The sequence below is a fragment of the Mustela putorius genome, unplaced genomic scaffold (assembly GCF_011764305.1).
Source record: "Mustela putorius furo isolate JIRA1106 unplaced genomic scaffold, ASM1176430v1.1 tig00000139_pilon_pilon_pilon, whole genome shotgun sequence".
NCBI lineage: Eukaryota > Metazoa > Chordata > Mammalia > Carnivora > Mustelidae > Mustela > Mustela putorius.
This window is the reverse complement of record NW_025421293.1, coordinates 7,573,695-7,595,779: the sequence shown is the minus strand read 5'-3', so window position 1 is coordinate 7,595,779 and position 22,085 is coordinate 7,573,695. Positions and strand designations below refer to the sequence as shown.

General features: G+C 48.9%; 1 protein-coding gene across 2 annotated transcripts in view; it reads left to right on the top strand.

Annotated features, from left to right (window-relative positions):
- COL26A1 (collagen type XXVI alpha 1 chain) overlaps window positions 1-22,085 on the top strand; it is a 121,422-nt gene that overhangs the window by 40,557 nt on the left and 58,780 nt on the right. The window contains exon 3 of one of the 2 annotated variants that reach the window (XM_045075022.1): window positions 12,508-12,605. In XM_045075022.1, coding sequence (XP_044930957.1) covers window positions 12,508-12,605 — 98 coding nt within the window. Of the gene's footprint in view, window positions 1-12,501; window positions 12,606-22,085 lie in introns of both variants that reach the window. The other variant, XM_045075021.1, reaches the window with a different exon arrangement.

The following is a 22,085-nucleotide window of genomic DNA, read 5'->3' as shown; positions in this document are numbered from 1 at the left end:
CTGATATGACAGAGAGATCACAAGTAGACAGAGAGGCAGGCAGAGGGAGAGGGGGAAGCATGCTCCCTGCTGAGCAGAGAGCCCGATGTGGGGCTCCATCCCAAGACCCTGAGATCATGACCTGAGCCGAAGGCAGAGGCTTAACCCACTGAGCCATCCAGGCGCCCTGGTATTAATTTCTCTTAAACATTTGGTAAAATTCTCCAGTGGAAACATCTGGGGCTGGAGAATTCTTTTGAAGGAGTTTTTAAGCTACAAATTCAATTTCCTTAATAGTTATGGAGCGAGTCAAATGATGTATTTCAGAAAGAGGGAGTTGGAGTGATTTGTGTTTTTCGATGACCTGGTCCATTTCCTCTCAGCTGTTAAATTGACGTGCGTAGCCCTATTAACCTGTTTTATTCCTGATATTGATAACGCGTGCCTTTTCTTCTTTTCCCTTTGTCAGTCTTGCTAGAGCTTTGTTGTTTCACGGGTCTTTTCTTTTTTTGTTATTTTTTTTTAAGATTTTATTTATTTATTTGAAATATAGAGAGAGAGATCACAAGTAGGCAGAGAGGCAGGCAGAGAGAGTAAGAAGCGGACTCCCTGCTGAGCAGAGAGCCCGATGCGGGCCTCGATCCCAGGACCCTGAGATCATGACCTGAGCCGAAGGCAGAGGCTTAACCCACTGAGCCACCCAGGCGCCCTCACGGGTCTTTTCTGAGGACCAGCTTTGGTTTCATTCATTTTTCTCTAATGTTTTTCTGTTTTCAATGTCATTGATTTCTGCTCTTGCCTGCTCTGTTCTTTCTCCTGATGACTTTGAAGTATTTTTCTCTCCTTTTTGGAGGTTCCTGAGTTGGGCTGGTTTAGGTTTTAAAAAAGATCGAGGGTTGCCGTGGGGACAGTGGACATAGGCAGGTGCAAGGGATTGGTGGCTTGTGCCAGGACACTACCTGGGAAGTGGGTGGATTCAGGAGGAGTCTGGAAGCTGAGACAAGAGTCTGTTCACAGAAGGGCAGGGAGCAACCATGCATAACCCTCTATGTCTGGTTTGAGCAGCTGGCTGACTGGGCATGTCCTTCATTAAGCTGGGGACCCCCAGTGGTGTCGTCAGCCCTCGGAGGGGAAACCAGCAGCTCTGTTTTGGCCAAGTGACGCTGGAGAGGCCTATGGGGACATCCGTGGGAGAAGGGGGGAGGTGGAGTGAAAAAGTCTGGAGTACCAGGAAGATTGCAGGGCTCTGCAACCTCAGAGGCAGGCGAAGGAGAAGGGGCTGGTTAAGGGGGGGAGAAGGAGCATTTGGGTGTCCCGGGAGGTCAGTTTCAGGGGGGAAGGCATGGGGGAGAGCCCAAGTCTCCCAGATGCTTTGGGAAGCCCACTAAGACTGGGGCCGGGTACGCATTAGAGTTGGCAACGCCGGGTGGCTGGGACCCTGGCAAAGGCCGTCTTGGGGAGCAGTAGGGATGGAGGCCAAGAAGGCAGGTGCGGAGGAGGAAAATGAGATGTGAGAAGTTTCTAGAAGTTCTTGCTGTGAAGGGAGCAGTGAAGGGGCCTGGGAAGCTGGAGGCGGCATGGGGTAAGGGAGGGGTTCTGTTTGTTTTGAAGACAGGAAGTACGGGAGCATATCTGTAAACTGTTTTGTAAGCTGTCCGGGAGGGTCCTGGAGAGACGGGAGGGCAGAAGCCCAGAGCTGGGGAATGGGCAGCAGGAGGGGAAGGGGGGGGGCCTTGTCAGAGCTGCAACGGGGGGGGGGGGCAGGCCGAGAGCAGGGGCCCCTGCCACCCATGTGGGTTCACCCAGGTGATGCCGGGATGGTCTGATTTGGGGGGACACCTCTCCTCTACCAACTCATGAGGGCCTCGATGGTGGCCCATGATGTCCCCCTCCCATTATTCCCAGAGCTCACCGCGAGGTCCTTACCCACCCAGGTCCCCCCACTGCGTCCCCTGGTGTGGGGACGCAGCCACACACCTTAAAGGACGCAGCCATCTTCTTGCTATGTGGAAACAGAACTGTAATCCAGCCGTGTCCTGTGTGGATTCTCCCATTCTGAGATTTTTTTCCTACACTGGATTTCTGGAGAGAGAGAGAGAGAGAGAGAGTGTGTGTGTTTGTATGTGTGTGTGTCGGAGGTATGCATCTATCATGTTTACAACCATGAGGCCCAGGCACCCGGCCAGTCAGCAGCTGGTGGGGAGAGGGGGCTCCATCGGTCCCCCCCCCCCCCCAGGGCCTGGTCTCCCTTCAGGGAAGTCCCTGTCTCAGCTTCCTCAGATCCTGTGTTTGGTCTGGTGGGTGGTTGGCGCTGAACCCAGCACCTAAGAGTCGACACTGGTGTCCAAGAACATGGCCCCTTCCCTCCCAGAACGTGTGTGGTTGGGGGGAGGGGTTGTTGTGGACGGAACTGCTGGGGGAGGGAATGTCAGATGGCCCTGATATGAGACCTGGTCCTGGGTTTCCGCGGGTGGGTGGGGGGCAGTGACATTGGCTCAGAGATCTGGAGGTTGAGGGGGTTTCCCTAGGGGAGGGGTGTGGTGTGGCGGGGAGGGGGCGTGGGGGAGGCAACAGTGTGGGAGGGCAGGGCCACAGTGAGGGCTTGGATGCTGAGACTTCCCCGCGAGAGGCCCGAGGACCAGCTCCCAGTCCCAGAGGAAGGCAGAGAGGACAATCCCGGGCCTCCCCTCTTCGTGCCTCAGTTTCCCTTTCTGGGGAATGAGGATATAACCCTCTGTCTTGCTTTGGGGTGGGAAATCACACCCCTGGCTCTGCCTCGATCAAGGCAGCAGGAAGTCCGACGTGGTTGATGCTGCCCTCCTGTCCCCCCTGAGCAAACCCCCCACCCGCAGGGGGGCCGCTGCAGGAAGGGGGGGCGGGCCAGGCGCAGGGCCTGCCCGACACGTTGGGAGGACCGAGCCCCAGGGACTTGGGGGTTAAGTTTTCCTCGGCCTGGCTTCCCTGCCCTGGCTGTCTCCCCGGCCCCTCTCGGAGCTCTTTGATGGCATTAGAGCCAACCTTTTCCAGATGTGCTGAGCGGAGGGGTTTGCCGGAACTCTCCGGGGCTTCATCTGCCTCCTTCATTCCCCTCCGCCAGACGGCCCCCTGCCGGCCTGCCTCCCCCCCCCCCCCCTTTGATTGGGTTGCCTGGACTTAGTACTTTCTTCAAACATGGCCTTTCTTTCCTGCCCCTCCTCCGCAGCCGGCCTGTGTGGGTGACCCCCGCAGCGTGGGGGATTGTCTGGGCTGCATCCCCGTCCCCCCCGCCAGGTCTCCCCAGTGCCCTGCTGTCCGGGGCTCTGGTGGGGGAGGCTGGGCGGAAGACACTGCCGGCTGGGCCCGCTGTCCCTTGCATCTGGCACTTCGGAATGACTAGCTGGGGTCTGGAGGAGGCCAGAGCCTTCAAACCCCCTCCTCCTGCCTCTGCGCGGCAGTGGGACAGCCCCTTCCCTCCCACTGGCCCGCTGCTATTAATCAAGAGATTAATAATCTGCTGCCTCCTTTTCTGAAACCCCCGCTCCCATTTCCTGTTGAGTCTCCAGCCTGTCTCGGTACCTCCCAGTCTGGTCGTCCTCGCGGTGGTCCCTGGTGGGGAAATGCGGCCATGGCAGGAACCTGCAGGCTGAAATGCCCCGTGGGGGGCGTGGGCACCGCGCCTCCACGTGAGGTCTCCGCGGGCTGGCGATTCCCAGACCGTAGCCCTGTGCCGGCACCCAGCGAGGGACCTCCTGATGCTTTGGGGACCCCTCTTTCCACCTTTGGAGGCCAAAGAGCCATGGCCTCCACTTACACACCTCCGGTGACGGGCACCTCACCCCTTCTGGGATCCCGTTTGTCAAATGCCTTCTCCTGTGACCTCCTGCACCCAGGGCCACGTTTGGGGAAATACAGGACACATCTGCACCCTTTCTGGGGGGCATTCATTGAGTGGCTGGAGGAGTCTGGGAGCCCCTGAGAGGACCTGATGACTTCAGCCCTCTGTGCTTCCTGAAAGGGTCCCCCAGGACCAGCTGCTTATGGTGGGGGCAGCTTCTGGACATCGTTGACCAGATGAGAACACACCAGCCCCACCCGGAGGCTTGATTTGGTCAGACCTCTGCCACTTTATATGATGGCATCTGATCCCATGGTCCTCCCCAGCCTCAGTTTCCCTTTCTGTAGAATGAGGCCACTCATCCCTGCTCAGCCCCTCTTGCTCAGCCCGCAGCCGCCTGACTCCTGGCCCCACCTTCCATCTCTCCCTTCCCATCTGGTGCCACACAGTCAGCCACAGGTGGGGTCTTTCTAGAAAGTCAGTCTGACCACCACAGTGCTCAGCGCACTGGGCCGGGAGGGGTTGGTCTCCTAGTGTGTAAAAGACTGTCTGTTGAGGAGCAGAAAAACCACATCAAGTCTTTTGTTTGTTTTCTGATCTCTGAAATAGGAGCGAAATGAAGCTCTACTGACTTTTAATCTATGCAAAGACAGTAAATAATGTGTGTGACTATACTGGTGTGCATTAGTACATGAATATTGCAGGCTCGGACATATTTTGCTGATCAGAAGTGTGCCCGCCAGTGAGGTCTCCCCAGACCCAGGCCAGACTCCTTGCCTGTGCTTGGGGCTCTCACAGCTGCTCTGCCAGTGCCTTGTCTGCTCCCAGAATGCACCAGATCTCACCCTAAAACACGGCCCGGCTCTCCTGGTGCTGGCTGCCTCCAGGCTGTCTCAGCTCAGGAGGCTCTCAAGTGTCCTGCGACAGTAGGAAGCATTTTCCAGCCCCTCGTGGTGGAAGCAGCCACACCCTGCCTCCCTACCCCTGCCAGCCATCACTGTCCAGGGATGTCCCCCAGCCTGACATCCTGAGCTTCTCTGGGGACCCACGGCGTCTTGACTAGCATTGCACTTCCTTGCCTGTGACTCTGGGACACCATTCTTTGACTGTTTCCTTCATTCCCGCAATCTTTATTGAGTGCCCGTGATGGGCCGTATGCTGAGCTAGGCCTGGGGCGCAGCCAGTGGCTTTAGTGGAGGGGAACAGACATCAGATCGGTAACTGCACAGGTGGTGATGAGTGTTTGGAAGACAAGCCAGGGTTCTACGACAGTATAAACCCAGGGGGCCCAGCCTGCAGTGGGGTGGGGGGTGGGGTGCGACAGAGGGCGGGCTGGTCAAGGAGGCCCTCTTGGAGGAGGCGGCACTTTTGCCGTGGATATTTATTGAATCAGACCCAACCCCCAGGAGAATGTATGTCCTTGAGATTGCCAGGTGACGGGTGACGGTGAGGGACGTCCCAAGATCCAACCGTCAAAGGAAGCCAATGAGGAGAGGTCAGAAGTCCCTAGATTTGGGTCCCAGAACCAGTGAGTTGGGAGACACCCCCCGGTGACTCCAGATTGTGTTTGGAGAATTTCAAGGTCGGAAGGGATCTTTGAGTCTGGCCCATCTCAGCACAGACCTCACAGAGGGCTCCGAGAGGCGGGGATTCACAGATGGGCAGAGATGCACTGGAATGAGTTAGAAACAAAGCAGCCAGAAAGCCCTGTGTTTCTCTTGCCTGACTGCATGTTTGCTGCCCTTGGGCCAAGTCAGCCAGGGCTGTCCTTGTGGGGGACCACCCGGCACACATGCCCCAGTGTCTCCTGTGCTGCATTGGGATCTTGGCTGGGCCGGCGGAAACAAACAACCTCATCTGACCGCGTAGGTGCATCCAGGGTAGGAGTGGGGGGCAGCCGATGAAACGACAGGCCCTGGGGGGTATGCAGTCCGGTGTGGGGAGTGGGCTTGTCCGATTCCTGCTGGTGTGAGTGGATTTCGGGCTCCACCGCCCACCATCCGCACAGCTCAGGCCAGGACTCTGTCCCCATCCAGAGAAGGGACTGTGACACTCACAGCATCAGGGGGCTGAGCTCCCAAGGGTTCACCAAAGATAATGCCCTTATAGTCCTCTTCGTTTGCTGTGTCAGGAAGGCTGAGCTGCTCAGAGGCCTCAGGAGGGCTTCCTGGAGGAGAGGGCATTTGAGGTGAGAGTGGAGATAACTGGGCCTTCACTGGGTACCGGTGGGGCGGGGAAGAGAAAGAAAGAGAACAGCCCTTAAGTGTTGAGGGATGTGGTCCACTGGAGATTTGAAAGGCCAGTATGGCTGGAAAGCAGGAACGAGGGGCTCAAGAACCAAGAGGGAGGCTGGTGGAAGCCAGGCCAGAGCACCCAGGGCTTGGTGGGCCACAGTGTGGTGTTTGTTCTCCGTTTCATGTGGACGCTACAGCTCCCTCTTCCTTACATCCACGTGAATCCACGTTATCTCCGGTCTTCTGGATCGTAACCATCCCAACAGGTGTGTAGTGGTAGCTCGTGGTGACCTTGATTGACATTTCCCTTCCTAGCTATTGATTGACGTGGCTGTGGTAGGCGAGGAAGATGAACTTGTGATCTGGAAGGGCCTTTGATACGCAATAGCTTCGTTACCGTGATTGTAATTGACCGTGATTATAAATACAGTGGCTCTATTAGGGTTCTCCGGAGGAGCAGAACCAACAGGCTATATGGAGATACACACGCAGAATGAGGTTTATTATAGGAACTGGCTCACAGTTACAGAAGCTGAGCGTCCCATAATGTACCGTCTGGAAGCTGGAGGCCCAGGGAGCTGATGGTGTAATTCCTAGTTCAAGTCCCAAGACCCAAGAGCCACAAGTGCTGACGTCCAAGGGCAGGAGAAGATGGATGTCTCCGCTCCAGAAGAGAGGAAAGGCACCCTTCCTTGGTTCTCTTCAGGCTCTCAATGGATTGGGTGATGCCCACCTACCTTGGTGAGGGCAGATTTTTAAAAAATATATATTTATTTATTTGAGAGACAGCAAGAGCGAGAGAGCAAGCGAATGAGCACAAGCAGAGGGGGCATAGGAAGAGAGAGAAGAAAACTCCTCACTGAGGAGGGAGCCTGACTCGGGGCATGAACCTAGGACCCCAGGATCATGACCTAAGCCGAACGCAGACACCTAACTGACTGAGCCACCCGGGCGCGCCAGAGGGCAGATTTTCTGGACTCAGCCCACCAAGTCAGTGTTGCTCTCTTCTGGAAACCCTCACGCTGTCTTTACCAATTACGGGGCACCTGTCAGCCCAGTCTGGTGGACACATAAAGCACCATGACAGTAGCCAACATTTGTCGCCTTCCTACCCAGAAATTGTGTTACGTACTTGATAAAAATCTCTCTCGGTCACCGCAAATCTCTCTTAAGCCCCAGACTAGTGGCTTAAGCAATAAACATGCATTCAGGACAACGCTCTTGAGTTTGGGCAGTCCAAGATCAAGGTTAGGGAGCAGTGGGACCCCAGACGCTGCTGCAAGGCATGTGAACCGCTTTGTCCAAACAGGTCTGGGGCACCTGTTTGCAGCATCTCCTAAAACGAAGCCCATATCCGTCCTGTGGGCCAGCCACGCTGCTCCTGGGAATATACTCCGGAGCAGTGAAAACATGTTCACAAAGACTTGTACAGGAAAGCCCATCACATCTTTCTCCATCCTAGTTCGAGACTAGAAGCCACCCAAATGGTCATCAACAAGAGAATGGACCGATTGTGGCCCCTTTCTATACTGGAATATTATTTATGCCCTTAACACGGATGAACCCCAGGGGCTAAGGCTGAGTAAAAGAAGACGGGCACATGCCAGCTCATGCTGTGAGGTCCCATGTGTATGAGATTCTAAAACAAACAAAAATAATCTCCAGGGGAGAAAAATCAGGATGGATACACCAGGGGGTGGGGGTAGACATCTTGGAGGGGGGACGGGGGACTTTTGAGCTGGAAACATTGGTGGACACATAGGTAAAAGTTTCTTAAGCTAAACATTAGATTTATCTATTTTGCTGCATGTAAATTATATTTTAGTAAAAAAGAAAACAACGCTATTGTCATGTGAGGCATGAATTCCGTGCTTCCCTTCATAGCACTTAACCGTGGCCTGTGGTCATCTGTTCACGTGTGTCATTCTGTGGCAGAGCAGAGCTGTTCCCACCTTCTTCATGCTTGTGTTCCCATTGTCGGGGACCCAACAGGCTCTCAGTGCTGAGGGCACGGATCAGTGATGGGTTCAAACCAAGCTCTGTCCAAGGTGCTGCAGGAGGGCTCAGGAGGGAGCCAGTGATGCTGGCCAGGAGTGGGAGTGCTTCACCGAGGAGGACGGGACAGGTGAGCCACACCCTGAAGGCTCTTGGGAATTTTTCTCAGGCAGAGTGAAGGAGGAAGGGCAGGTAGGCAGAGGAACCTGCCTGTGCAAAGGCCCAGGGGCAGGAAGAGAAGGTTGGGCTGTGGTGGTAGGAACCTTGGCTGGGGGTGTTTTGAGGAAGGGAACATAGAAAGATAGGCAGGGTCTTCTTTACTGACTTAAAGAGCTTAATCCTTAATCCTTAGTCTATGGGAGCCATGGGAGGTTTTGAGGAAGGACAGTCACAAAATTTGGATCTGCATTTTAGAAAGATCACTGGGTTTGTAGACTGGACCCCAGTGGATCGGCTGGGAGTTCTTTATGAAATGTAGAAGGGGGAAACCTACCCTGGGCCAGGCTGTGAATACTGCCTGCTGCCCAGGGCACTCAGGAGAGATCTGAGGGGTTTGCCAGGCTGAGGCCTGGCCCTCAGGGCTGGTGAAGCAGCGCCATCTACTGGTGGACCCTGGTCCTGGACGTCACAGGTCATGGGGTTCTTTCTGGTCCCAGAGTGGGGCAGGTCAGCCCATGGAACTTCAGAATGAGGGGCAGAAAGGGACCTTCTCTGGGGGACGAGCTTTCTCTCAGTTTCAGAGCCTGAGCTCACGATCTTGTGCAGATGTAGGGAGGGAAGCTATTTCATTGTGCTTAGCAAACACGAATGAGTGTTGGTAGTTCCTGCCAGTTCTGCCGGCGTTTGGATCCTAGTCCCATGACCTTCTGACAGTGTGACCTTGAGAAAGTTGTTTAAATTAACTTCCCTGTGCCTCGGTTTTCTCATCTGTAAATTCGGATCAGTAATAATATCCCCCTGTTAGGATTGTTGAGTCAGCACATGGCCAATGCTCAGAACAGTGAATGTCTGGTGCGTGGTGACTACTCAAAGCTCTTAGGATATCTATTTTTATTTCCATCATCATCATCATCATTCAAGCTGGGCACGGAGGGACTCCTGGTGCATTTGCCTGGTTCACAGGCTGGAGGGGGAGGAGCCGCCTGTGGCTGGGGGCGGGGTCAGCGGAAGGACATGGGCAGGGAGGAATGAGGTCCGATCTGCATTTTGCAAACCCAGCATCTGCACATGCTTCCTGCAGTGCACGCCTTGCACACGCATCCTCCCAGCGATACTCAGGCCCTGCATCCTGGTCTCTGCGGTGTCCTCATAAGTAATGCTGCAAGTCCATATCGTGAGTTAGGGGCAGAGCCCGAACCCCACAGTCCAGGGGCCCATCCATAGGAGACACCTGTCGGTGGCGGCCGCAGCACTAGCACTGGGCAGGATGCGAATGGCGAGTAACTTGACCCCTTCCCTGCCCTGCACATCTGCCCCGCGTGGGGCTGCCATAGCTTTTCTGCTCCCTCTAAGCCGGAGCAACATCTTAGTCCAGGAATCAATGAGAAAACTGGGATCTTTTCTCTAAATTAAAGCTCCTTCTTCTCCTAGCTGGGAGATCTGCCGCAGGAAGGCGGTGTGAGGGTGTGAACGAGTGCCCGAGTGTTGAGTGTGTGCAAGCATGTGAGCGTGTGTGCATGTGTGAACAGGAAAGCGTGGAAGCCCGTGTGTGCATGCGGAAGGGTGTGTGTATGTGATGGTGGGCGTGTGTGCTTATTATCACCTGTTTATGCTCCTGGGACCCAGGCTCATTAGCCCACAATGGCCCACCAGGCCACTTGCCAGTGGGAACTGGTGTTGATGACACAGCCAGCCCTGGCCCTCTGGCCTGCACAGAGCTTCCGGGGGGGCAGCCAGAGTCTTAAGATCTGGGGGTGCCATCCTGGTCCCACTGCGGACGTCTCTCCATGTAGACTCCTGGCTTCTCACTTGAAGTTTCCTGCCCCTGGTTGCACACAGCCTCCCCAACCGCCCCCCAACCCCCCTTAGATCTCCAGGAGGAAAGCTGGTTTGCCAGACTGTTCATGAAACATGAACGAGAGGACTTTTTTTTTCTTTTTAAGAGAAATCAGTGGAACAGGATTGTTCAGATGGAGTGTACTATTTCTGAAATTCAAGACGCAACTCGTGTGTTTTCTTGTCAACGGGGCGTCTTGAAATGTCACGCCTGCTGCTACCAATTAATTCATGATTTTCCCATTCATCGATTAAGTTGCTTGGCGTCAGCAGACTTGGATTCTGTGAAGTCGTGTAGCTTTGCTCGGAGGAGGAAGCCTTGCAAACGTGATCGAGCAGAGAAGTTATGATGATACATGCCAATCGAATAATAAAGCCAAGTGTGTCCCCCTTGTGAGGTTGGGTCATAGGTGTGTGTGTGTGTGTGTGTGTGTGTGTGGCATTCTGTGTTCTGTTAGTTTCAGGTGTACAGTATTTGATTTGTTATTTATATGTATTGCAAAACGATCACCACAATACGTATAGTTAACATCTGTCACCACGCACCGTTATAAAAATTGTTCTTCCTGGGATGAGCACTGGAAGTTCTACTCTCTTAGCCATTTTCATATATGCCACTCAGTCTTTTTTTTTTTTTTTTAAGATTTTATTTATTTATTTGAAAGAGAAAGATCACAAGTAGGCAGAGAAGCAGGCAGGGTGGGGGGGGGGTTGGGGGGAAGCCTGCAGGCTTCCCTGCTGAGCAAAGAGCCTGATGCAGGGCTCGATCCCAGGACCCTGAGATCATGATTTGAGCTGAAGGCAGAGGTTTAACCCACTGAGCCACCCAGGCGCCTTCTGCTACTCGGCCTTAACTATAGTCACTAGGCTGCACATTACATCCCAGGAGCTTTACATTTTATTTTGTATCTGGAAGTTTCTGCCTTTTGATCCCCCCCCCTTCACCCATTTCTTCCACCTCTACCCCACAAACTCTGGCAACCATCAGTCTGTCTGTATCTATGACCTGGGTTGTTTTTCCTTTAGATGCCACATATAAGTGAGATTATCCAGTATTTATCTTTCTCTGTTTGACTTATTTCACTTAGTGTAATGCCCTCACGGTTCAGCCATTGCTGTTGCAAATGGCAGGATTTCCTCCTTTTTCATTGCTCTGTAATATTCCACCATGTGTATCTACATCACGTTTTCTTATCTGTTCCTCTGTCGATCGACACTGAGGTTGTTTCTTTGGGTTTCTATGGGTTGCCTCTTGTAAATAAGACTATGATGACCATGGGGGGTGCAGATCTGTTTTCGAATTAGTGTTTTTGTTTTCCTCCGCTCATTCCTTGAAAGTGGAGTTGCTAGATCAAATGGAAGTTCTATTTTTAATTTTTTGAGGAAGTGCCGCATCACTTCCCCGTAACGGCTGCACTGGTTGGCAGCCCCACCAATGCTGCGTGAGGGTTCCCCTTTGTCCGCATCGCCGCCCACACCTGTTGTTTCTTGTGTTGTTGATGGCCATGTTGCCATTCTGGCAGGTGTGAGGTGATAAAGCTCATGGCATTGTGGTCACATATCTTATGCCTCAGAGTTTCGTAAAATAGTATTAAGCTTTTTGGCAAGAAAAATGTCAAAACTGCAGGAGTGTGAAATTTGTCCCTGGAATCCACTGCAGTTTTCAGGGGGAAAGATTCCCCGGAAGGGGCTGCGAGTTTTTCATTGGTGTGTGTCTCTCTCATCCATGATGCTGTGATTTTTTTCCAGGATGGGACTCGGTTCTCTCTGTCTGTGACCACAGTATTGCATGTAGCTGGTGCTCAATCAGTGTTCACTGGATGAATCAGCCAAAGAAAGTGATTGGGACAAAGTGTTGGAGTTCAGGAACTTTTGGGTGGTTGGAAGTTCCATGCGTCCTAATGATAGTTTTGCTTTCCTTCTTCATGGTCTTGGTCAATGTCTTCGCTCAGGCTGCCATAGCGAAATATCACAGACTAGGGGTTTCAACAACAGAAACTGTTTTCTCAGACGGCCACCTTCTCACTGGGTTCCCACCCAGCCTCTCCTCTGTGTGTGCATGAACTCAAGAGATCTCTTTCTGTGTCCTCCTGTCCTTACAAGGCCACTGGCTCTGATGGGCGGGGGCCCCACTGTTATGACCTCGTTAAACCATAATTACCTCCTAAAGACCCTATATGCAAATACGGTCACATGGTGGGGGTGGGGGCAGGGCTTCACCCTATGGATTCTGGGGACACAAGTCAGTCCATGACAGACATTCTCCCCCTGCACCGCGCCTTTGGTGGCCATGGCTGGAGACTTGGAGACACAGAAGAGGGGTCACTTGCCCAGGGCTACACAGTCTGTGGGCGCAGAGACAGGATGACAGGTTCTACTACTGGGCAGCTCCCAGAGCCCGGGGCTGGGTGCACTCTGCAGATGTGGGATCGGGGAGGCAGGTGGACGGGCGCTCACACTCTCCTGATGCCGCCTTTGTGTTAGTTACAGGACTCTGATCAGACCCACATACAGAGTGTCCTACCGCACCGTGACGGCGCTGGAGTGGAGATGCTGTCCTGGCTTCACTGGGAGCAACTGTGAGGAGGGTGAGTCTGCCGCTGTGTGGGCGGCCGGGCATCCCTAGGCCGAGGGCGGCGGGGGGCCAAGGTGCAGGGGGCGGGGCACCGGCTGGGCGGGGCCGCAGAGTCTCTGTGTGTGTTGCTGCCACCTTGCCATGGGCGCCCAGCTGGGGACCCTAGGGGCACAGATTGGGTGGAGGACAATCGTGAATCCTGGCCTGGGGAGGGGATTGAGTTTACAGCCTCTTTCTTCCGCTCTCACCCGGGAATGGGGGCAGGCAGAGCGGGCTCCTGGGTCTCTCTTCATCAGTCTGGGAGCGGCCTCTGCGGTGGAACGAGGCACCCGGATCTGGCGGGCAGCGGACTGATTGTCCTGCCCTTCTGCCTGGCTGGAGCCTAGGGCGAGGATGGGGAGGACACGGCCTAGAGCTGGGGCCTTCCTTCTGAGCCCCCGGACCCGGTTCCAACCTGCCTCTGGAGCCCGAGGGGGCCAGAGGGGGCCCACAGCAAATCCCAGCTGCGCCCACGGCGCGCGGGGAAGCAGGTCCTGCCCCACCACCCAACAGATTCGCAGCCCATTTCGCTCCCAGATAATAAGTTGTAATATGTTGGGTATACGCTTTGATTGAACGCTGCCTGAGATTCTTTGGGTTATAGATAACAGGATAATTACAGAACAGTGCTAGTAATGAGGATGCTTCCCTGGGTCTGTGGCCCAGAGTGGAGCTGAAGGAAGGGTCTGGAAAGCAAACAGGTCCAGCGGTGCCGTCTTTCCTGACGTAGAAGGCGCCTGGTCCTGGGAGGCCTTTGCTCAGCACTGGGAAGGCTTCGGGGCCCTTTTCTCAGCTCCCAGAGCCGCCAGGTACCCCCCCCCCCCCCCCCCCCCCCCCCCCCCCCCCCCCCGCCGACCTGACCCCATCCTTGCCTAGGCTGTGGATAACCCCGTGTTTTCATGGCTGCCCACCCCTACCCCTGCAAACTGCCCACTCGCTGCCCTGCAGACTGTTTCTTCTGAGGGTAACTGAGCCTGGCCCGAATAGGGCCTCATACTTCCCTCCTCTGGAAACCACTGAGTGTTGAAGTTTGGACGGTTTTTCATCTCTCTTCATGTTCTCGTTATTGAAGGAACAATCCAGTAAATGGAGTGTAAGTCTCCAGATGTCTGAGTTGTAAACCTCACGTCAATAGGTAAAGGGCACATGTTTGATGGAATTCACTGAGCGAGTGATTCAAAAAGGGGGATTCAAGACAGTGATGTCTTGATGGGCGGACTGGAGAGCCCAGGACCGCCCTTAGTTCTGATATTTTGCTGGAAAAGCTCAGACAGCCAAAAAGCTATTGTGTTCACGCTCATGGTTTGTTATGACAAAAGGTGCAGATTCAGATCCTCCAAGGGAAGAAGGCTGTGGGACGGAGCCCAGGAGGATCCCCCCACCCTGTCCCCACACACAGACCTGCTGGTTGTCCCCTCAGTGGAGGTGTGGATAGCGATGAACTCCTCCCCTCATACGTAAAACAAGTTGACAAAAATGTTGTGACCAGAAGCTGGCAGGAGCCCCACTGTATATCCTCCCCAGGAACATGGTTCACTATTTGCTAATTCAGGACCTCATGACTTTATAGATCACAGTAACCATGAATAAGGGAAGGAATCCTGTCTAAGTGTCTAGAACAATAGGGATCTCTTTAGAAACGTTTTACTCTTATTGCAAAAGTTAAGTCCGCGTTCAGTGTAGAAAAGGTGACCACACCCAGAATCACGCCTCTCAAGGTAACCCTGAGCCTCACTTTGGTGGAAAGCTTCCAGACCTTTCTATTCTGTGCTCTCATACTGGTTATACTATTCTTTTTTTTTTTTTTAAGATTTTATTTATTTGTTTGACAGACAGAGATCACAAGTAGGCAGAGAGGCAGGCAGAGAGAGGGGAAGGGAAACAGGCTCCCCGCTGAGCAGAGAGCTCGATGCGGGGCTCGATCCCAGGACCCTGGGATCATGACCTGAGTGGAAGGCAGAGGCTTTAACCCACTGAGCCACCAGGCGCCCCAGGTTATACTATTCTGATAGCTTTCTTATTCATATAAGTTACCATGCATATTTCTCTATGTCAATAGATAGCTTTCTGTAGCATTATTTTTAGCGCCTGCAAAATTTGGGTATACACTTTATTAATGAAACCCCCTACTGGGGGCGCCTGGGTGGCTCAGTGGGTTAAGCCGCTGCCTTCGGCTCAGGTCATGATCTCAAGGTCCTGGGATCGAGTCCCACATCGGGCTCTCTGCTCGGCAGGGAGCCTGGTTCTCTCTCTCTCTCTCTCTCTCTGCCTGCCTCTCCATCGACTTGTGATCTCTCTCTGTCAAATAAATAAATAAAATCTTTAAAAAAAAAAAAACAACCCCTACTGGAAGATATCTAAGTCGCTCCCAGGTTTTATAAATTATTGGTGACATGAATCCAGACATCCTTTTTGTCCCTCTGACATAAAATTTACATACTCTGAAATGCTCCTATCTCAAGTGTAAACTTTGATGAGTTCTGATACATGTACGCATTTCTATCACCTTCTGGAATAGTCTCACCCCTTGGCCGTCAGTGTCCTGATTTCTATCATCATAGATCAGTTTTATCTATTCTTGAACTTTATATAAATGGAACCACATAATATTTACTCTTGCACATGGCTTGATGCAATTAATAAAATGTTTTTGAGATCTATTCATATTGTTATATATGTATCGATAATGTATTCATTTTTATGACTGGGTGTCATTCCATTGTGTAAGTAGTCACAATTTTATTATGGGTTGTCCTGTGGCTAGATCTTTGGGCCATTTCTAGTTTTTGACTTTAAGAATAAAACTTCTGTGAACATTCTTGAAATGTCTTTCTGCGGACATAAGTTTTTATTTTCGTTGGGTTAATCCACAGGTTGAATTACTAGGTCAGGCTGTGTGTTTATTTTTATTTTTATTTTTATTATTTTTTAAAAGATTTTGTTTATTTATTAGACAGAGAGAGAGAGATCATAGGTAGGCAGAAAGGCAGGCAGGGGTGGGGTGGGGGGAAGCAGGATCCCCACCGAGCAGAGAGCCCGATGCGGGGGTCGATCCCAGGACCCTGAGATCATGACCTGAGCTGAAGGAGAGGCTTAACCCAGTGAGCCATGCAGGCGCCCCATGTGTGTTTAGCTTTATAGGAAAGAGCCAAACTGTTTCCGAAAATGGCTTTACTAGCATTTGGTGTTGTTAAGTCTTTTTCATTTCAGCCAGGTGAGTGGGTGTGAAATACTCTCCCATTGTGAGTTTGGTGTGTGCTTCTCTGTTGACTAAGGAGCATCTTTTTGTATGTCTGTCTGACATACTTACCCGTTATTCTTATGTCTTGTTTCATAAAGTGTCTATTCGAGACTTTTGCTCATTTTTAATTGGGTTGTTTAACTTGATAAGAAATAGCCAAGTTGTTTTCCAAAGAGGCTTTAATGTTTTTGCAGTCCCACAAGCAAAGTCTGATCCATTCTTGCCAATATTTGGTGTGTTAGTCTTTTCAGTTTTAGTTGTGCTACTGGGAATGAAATGAAATGCAACTCTTTTTTTTTTAAGACTGCTTTGACCACTCTAGTTCCTTTACATCTCCATAAAAACTTTGCACAACTTAACAATGTTTGCAAAAAAAAAAAAAAGTTTATCGTGATGGGGAATAGGATTGTGATGAATTTATAAATCAATTTGGTCTAGAAAGGAGAAAAAAAATGTAGATAAATTATCTTACTAATAATTTACAGACTCATTATCCTAAGAATGAGCCTTCTGATTCATGAACATGGTATAACTATGTATTTAGGTATTTAATTTTCTCCTTATAGAGTAGAGGTATTGCTTCTCTTATTAAATTTATTTCTAAGTATTTTGTGGTTTGGGTGCTTTTTAAAAAATGGAATTGCCTGGGCGCCTGGGTGGCTCAGTGGGTTAAAGCCTCTGCCTTCAGCTCAGGTCATGATCCCAGGGTTCTGGGATGGAGATCCACATAGCTCTCTGCTCAGCAGGGAGCCTGCTTCCTCCTCTCTCTTTGCCTTACCTCTCTGCCTACTTGTGATCTCTGTCTGTCAAATACATAAATAAAATCTTTTAAAAAAATTAAAAATGGGATTGCCTTTTAAATTTTCATTCCATAATTATTTTTCGGCTAACATATAGAAATATATTTGATTTTTAATATTGACTTTGTATGTAAAAACTGTGCTAAATTCATTTATTAGTTCTAGTAGCTTATTTATTGATTTCTTTGGATTTTCCATATAAGCTGTTATGTCCTCTGTGAATAAAGACGTGTTTGCTTCTTCTTTCAACCATTAAGGCATTTTATTTTATTTTTCTTGCTTTATTGGACTGGCTAGAAGTTCTGGTAAGATGTTTAACAGAAGTGGTGAGAACAGATATAGTCGCCTCATTTCTGATCATGAAAGGGTGGGCGGAAAGTTCCCCATTTCACTCTGAAGTATGTTGTTAGTAGTGGATTTTTTCATATAAGCCGTGTATCAGATGAGGATAGTCACATTTTTAGTCTGAGTTTGTTGAGATTACTTGTTAGGAATGGTGCCAAATCTTGTCAAATGTTTTTTCTGCTTCTATACTGAGGTGATTATTTTTTTAATCCTTTATTTTGTTAATATGACAAATTACATTGATTGGGGATATGAAACCAACCCTTTGTTCTTGGGAATAACGTTATTGTTACTGGGATCAACTGTATTTGGATGTATTATGCATTTTTCTGTTTCTGTATTTGATATTTATCTGTAATTTTCTCTCCTTGTAATGTCTGACAGTTTTTGGTGGTGAGGGTTATGCTGTTCTCATAAAAAGAAATAGGAAAATTTCCCTCCTCCTCTATTTTCTAAAAGTGTTTTTTGGTAAAGTTGGCATTAAACATTTTCCTTAAATGCTTAATAGAATTTACAGTGAAAACATGTGGACCTGTAATTTCTTTGTGGGGAAGGTCTTTCATTTTTTGTTTTTTTTAGAGAGAAAGAGAGTGTGTGTGCCCAAGTGGAGGGGAGGGGCAGAGGGAGAGAGAGACTATCCAGCAGATTCCCTGCTGAGCCCAACACAGAGCCTGATCTCATGACCCTGAGATGACAACTTCAGTCTTAATCAAAAGTCGGATGCTTAACCGACTGAGCCACCCATATGTGCTCCATTTCTTAATTTAATAATTATTTGTGCATTTAAAAAATCAAATGTACTGAGTTGTATTTGATGTATGGCTTATTACATACATATAATTTACATACCCAGAAGTGTACAGATCATTAAGTTTAGACCAAATGGATAATTTTCTATATAATCCTCGTCTCTCTGGTGTTTTGTCCATCAAATTTGCCTCACCCTCCCTGAACTCAGATTTCTGTCTCTACAACTCAGAGAAATTGTCGTGTTCTACTTAATCTTCCTTCCATAAACTTTGGTCTGGGAGATTCCTCTAGGAATTGCCTTGTGTGTACTGAATTGCCTCCTGTCCAGTGCCTATGAACATTTGTTCCATACATTTTGTCCAATCTTCTAGTTGTTTCTGGTGGGAAAGCAATTCAGTAGAAGTTAGTCTATCATGGCTAGAAGCAGAAATTGTGACTTTACTTTTTTGAATTTTTCTTTATTGTTCTCGGCATCATTTCTTAGTAGTTTTAAAAACAGCATTCTTCCATTTTATCCACCCCACCATCCTTTGTGCTATTTTGAAACTGTGTGGAAAACTTCCCAATTCAATATTATAATTTTTGCATTAAAGAGATTATCTTTTTAATTTTTTTTATTTTTAAGAAGATTTTATTTATTTAACACAGAGAGAGAGAGATCACAAGTAGGCAGAGAGGCAGGCAAAGGGGGGGGGAGCAGGCTCCTCACTAAGCAGGGAGCCCAATGTGGGGCTCAATCCTAGGACCCTGAGATCATGACCTGAGCCAAAGGCAGAGACGTAACCCACTGAGCCACCTAGGTGCCCCAAAGAGATGATCTTTTTTAAAAGGAAGAAAAAGATCATTTCCCGCGACTTTTCTTGCTCCTAGAGCTCTGAGCCTCCATCTGATTCACGTCTTCTAGTGCAGGTCTGCTTGTTGTGTGTTGTCTCTACTTAAAAATAATTTTTATTATCTATTTTGCCTTGATAGATTTTTAAGAATCAATCAATTAATTGATTTGTGGTAAAATGCACATAACCCAAAATTTACCATTTTAACCATTGTGAAATAAACAATTTGGTGGCATTAAGTCCATTCACAAAGTTTTGCAAAAACATCACCACTGTCTCATTCCAGAACTTTTTATCCGCCCCCCACAAAGGGAAACCCTATACCCATTAAGCAGTCATTCTTCATTCTCTCCTTCCTTTAGCCCTTGGCAACCACAGATCTGCTTTCTGTCTCTATTGATTTGCCTATTCTGGATATTTATATAAACAGAATCATGCAGTATGTGGCCTTTTGTGTCTGACTTCTTTTACTTAGCATAATGCTTTGAAGCTTCATCCAAATTGTGGGATATATCTGAATAATGAGTACTATTTCATTATATGGATATACCACATTTTGTTTATTCATTCATCAGTTAGTTGATGGACATTTGGGTTGTTTCCACCTTTTGGCTGTTGGGAACAACAGTAATTCTCATTATTTTTTTAAAAAATAATGCTATGAACTTTCATGTACAAGTTTTGTTTGAACACCTGTTTTCGATCCTTTTGATTTTGATTTTTACTCAGGATCGGTATTTCTGAGTCATATGGTAATTCTGTAATTCTGTGAGGAGCTGCAGAATGTTTTTTTATAGTGGCTACACCATTTTACATTCCCATCAACAATGTACAAAGGTTATGATTTCTTCATGTTGTCTCCAGTACTCCAATTTTTGAATAATATTTTCATTGAGTTCATAATTACGGGTTGATTTTTTTTCTTTCAGTGCTTTAAACAGATTGATTATTCCATTATCTTTTTAAAAAAAGGTTTTATTTATTATTTGACAGAGATCACAAGTAGGCAGAGAGGCAGGCAGGGAGAGAGAGGAGGAAGCAGGTTCCCTGCTGAGCAGAGAGCCCGATGTGGGGCTCAATCCCAGGACTCTGGGATCATGACCTGAGCTAAAGGCAGAGGCTTTAACCCACTGAACCACCCAGGCATCCCTATTCCATTGTCTTTTGGCATCCATTGCTTCTGTTGAAAGGTCTGCTGTTTTCGTTTGTTGTTTCCCTTCTAGAATGTGTCTTTTGTCCCATAGTCCCAGTTTTGTCTCTGATGTTATCAGGTGAGACTCTCTTAATTCTGTTTGGGCTTCTTTGAGAATCTATAAACTGTTGTTGTTGTTGTTGCTTGTGTGTTTATCTTGTTAGGAAAATTCTCCTCATTATTTTTTCAAATATTTTTTCTTCCCTATTCTTTCCTTCTCCTCTTGAGGGTCCATTTGCTCACCTGTTAGATTGCTTGATGGTATCATCAAGGTTCTGCTTTTTTCCCCTCAGTTCTTCCATCTAGACAATTTTTCTTGATCTGTCCTCAAGTTCATTGACTCTTCTGACATCTGTAATCTTCTGTTAAGCTCATTTCGAATAATTTCTTTTCAGTTCTAGAATTTCCATTTCTAGTTCCCTGATAAGATTTCTCCATCGCTTCACTTACTATGATCATAGTTTATTTTATATGCTAGGACTCATATATCATAGCTACTTTTTAAGTCCTTGTCTTCTGTTTCCAAATCTGGGTCATCTTAGGGTTTATTTGTGTTGTCACTTTTCTCTTGATTTGGATCACAACTGCCCCTCTCTTTCTTTGCTTCCGTGTCAGTAACTTTTCCTTGTCGATTGGAGACTTTGAATGATATGTTGTAGGGATGCCTGTTTCCTTGGAGAATGTTGATTTTTGTTCTAGCAAGCAGTTAAACTACTGTAAGTTTGTGAAGGCTTGGTTTTTATGCTTTATTCGGGGGGGGGGTGTATGTCAATCCTTTAGACCTGGGATATAGTTTTTACTCCCAAGGCTTGGTCTTTCTGTGGTTGCAAAGGCAAGGCCTAGGTGGAGAGATTTGAGCTCCAAACTTGGAAAGGTTCAAACTGTAAATCATCTCTTTCTTCTTGGGTGGCAGCTGGTATCTCTGCTCAGTTTTTATAGCCTTCCCTCTGTTGTTTTCTGCTGAGCTCACTGGAATCTTCCCTACACATGCACAATTCAGGGGTCAGCCAAGGACTTCAGGGGAGTTTGTACGCAGAGTCTGGGGCTCTCTGTTCTGTGTAGCTCGTTCCTTATTTGATTTTTTTCCTTCAGTTTCCAGGGCCTCTGGCAGCCCTAAGCCTAAACAACTTCAGTTTTTGACTTATGTTCTGGCCACCCCGAGATGTTGAACTAAATTTGGTCCTCTGTGGGGGAAAGCCATGTAAATGTACAAGTTCAATTCTCTTTTCGCAAGGGGTAAATCTCTTCAGTTTCCGCTGGAGTTTGTTGCTCTCGAGGGTCCTCAAATAATTGTTTAAAGAATTATCTAGAGGGGCACCTTGGTGGCTCGGTGGGTTAAAGCCCCTGCCTTCCGCTCAGGTCATGATCTCAGGGTCCTGGGATTGAGCCCCGCATCAGGCTCTCTGCTTAGTGGGGAGCTTGCTTCCCCCTTCTCTCTGCCTGCCTCTCTGACTACTGTGATCTCTGTCTGTCAAATAAATAAACAAAATCTTTAAGGGAAAAAATAGAATTATACAGAGCTTATAATTTTTACCTCAAGTAGAGTTCGTCTGATACAAGCCACTCCTCCATTTTGGAATGGAAACTTTGTGAACATCTTTTTAGCTCCATCTTTGTCAACACCTTTAATGATTTCCTTAGGATAAATGCCTATGCAGAATTATGGGGTATCCATGAGGGGGTGTACGTTGTGTCAAGGCTTTTGAATCATCTTGCCAAATTAGGCCCTAGAAAGGTTGCTGATTACACTGCTGTGGGTGGATTGAGAGATTCTGGGGGGTGGAGGACATTGTTGTTATCTGTGTGCTTTTGTGGGGCCCAGTACAGGGCCTGGCACCTAGTTGGGGGCCTGTCGAGGATTCTGTACCTGGAACGTGATCTGGGACATGATCAAAGGAGTCAGCATTAAGCACGGGATATGATACCATTACTTCACCTCCGAATTTAATTTAAAAAGCAGTTCCTTGGGGTGCCTGGGTGGCTCAGTCAGCTGAACATCCGACTCTTGGTTTTAGCTCAGGTCATGATCTCAGGGTCATGAGATTGAGCCCCATGAGTCTGTTTGAGAGTCTTTCCCTCTCCCTCTGCCTCTCCCCCTGCTCTCTCACTCTTCCTAAAATAAATATATGAACCTTAAAAAAAAAAAAAAAAGGTGTTCCCAAAGCTATATTACACTGGATGTCCCTCTTGTTGGCTCCCTTGTCAGACAGCAAAGTGCTCTTTCCATAAGCCACTGGGACCTTCAAGGTCTTGGAAAATCCTACTCCAAGTTTTCCCAGCACAAGGTGCAGGT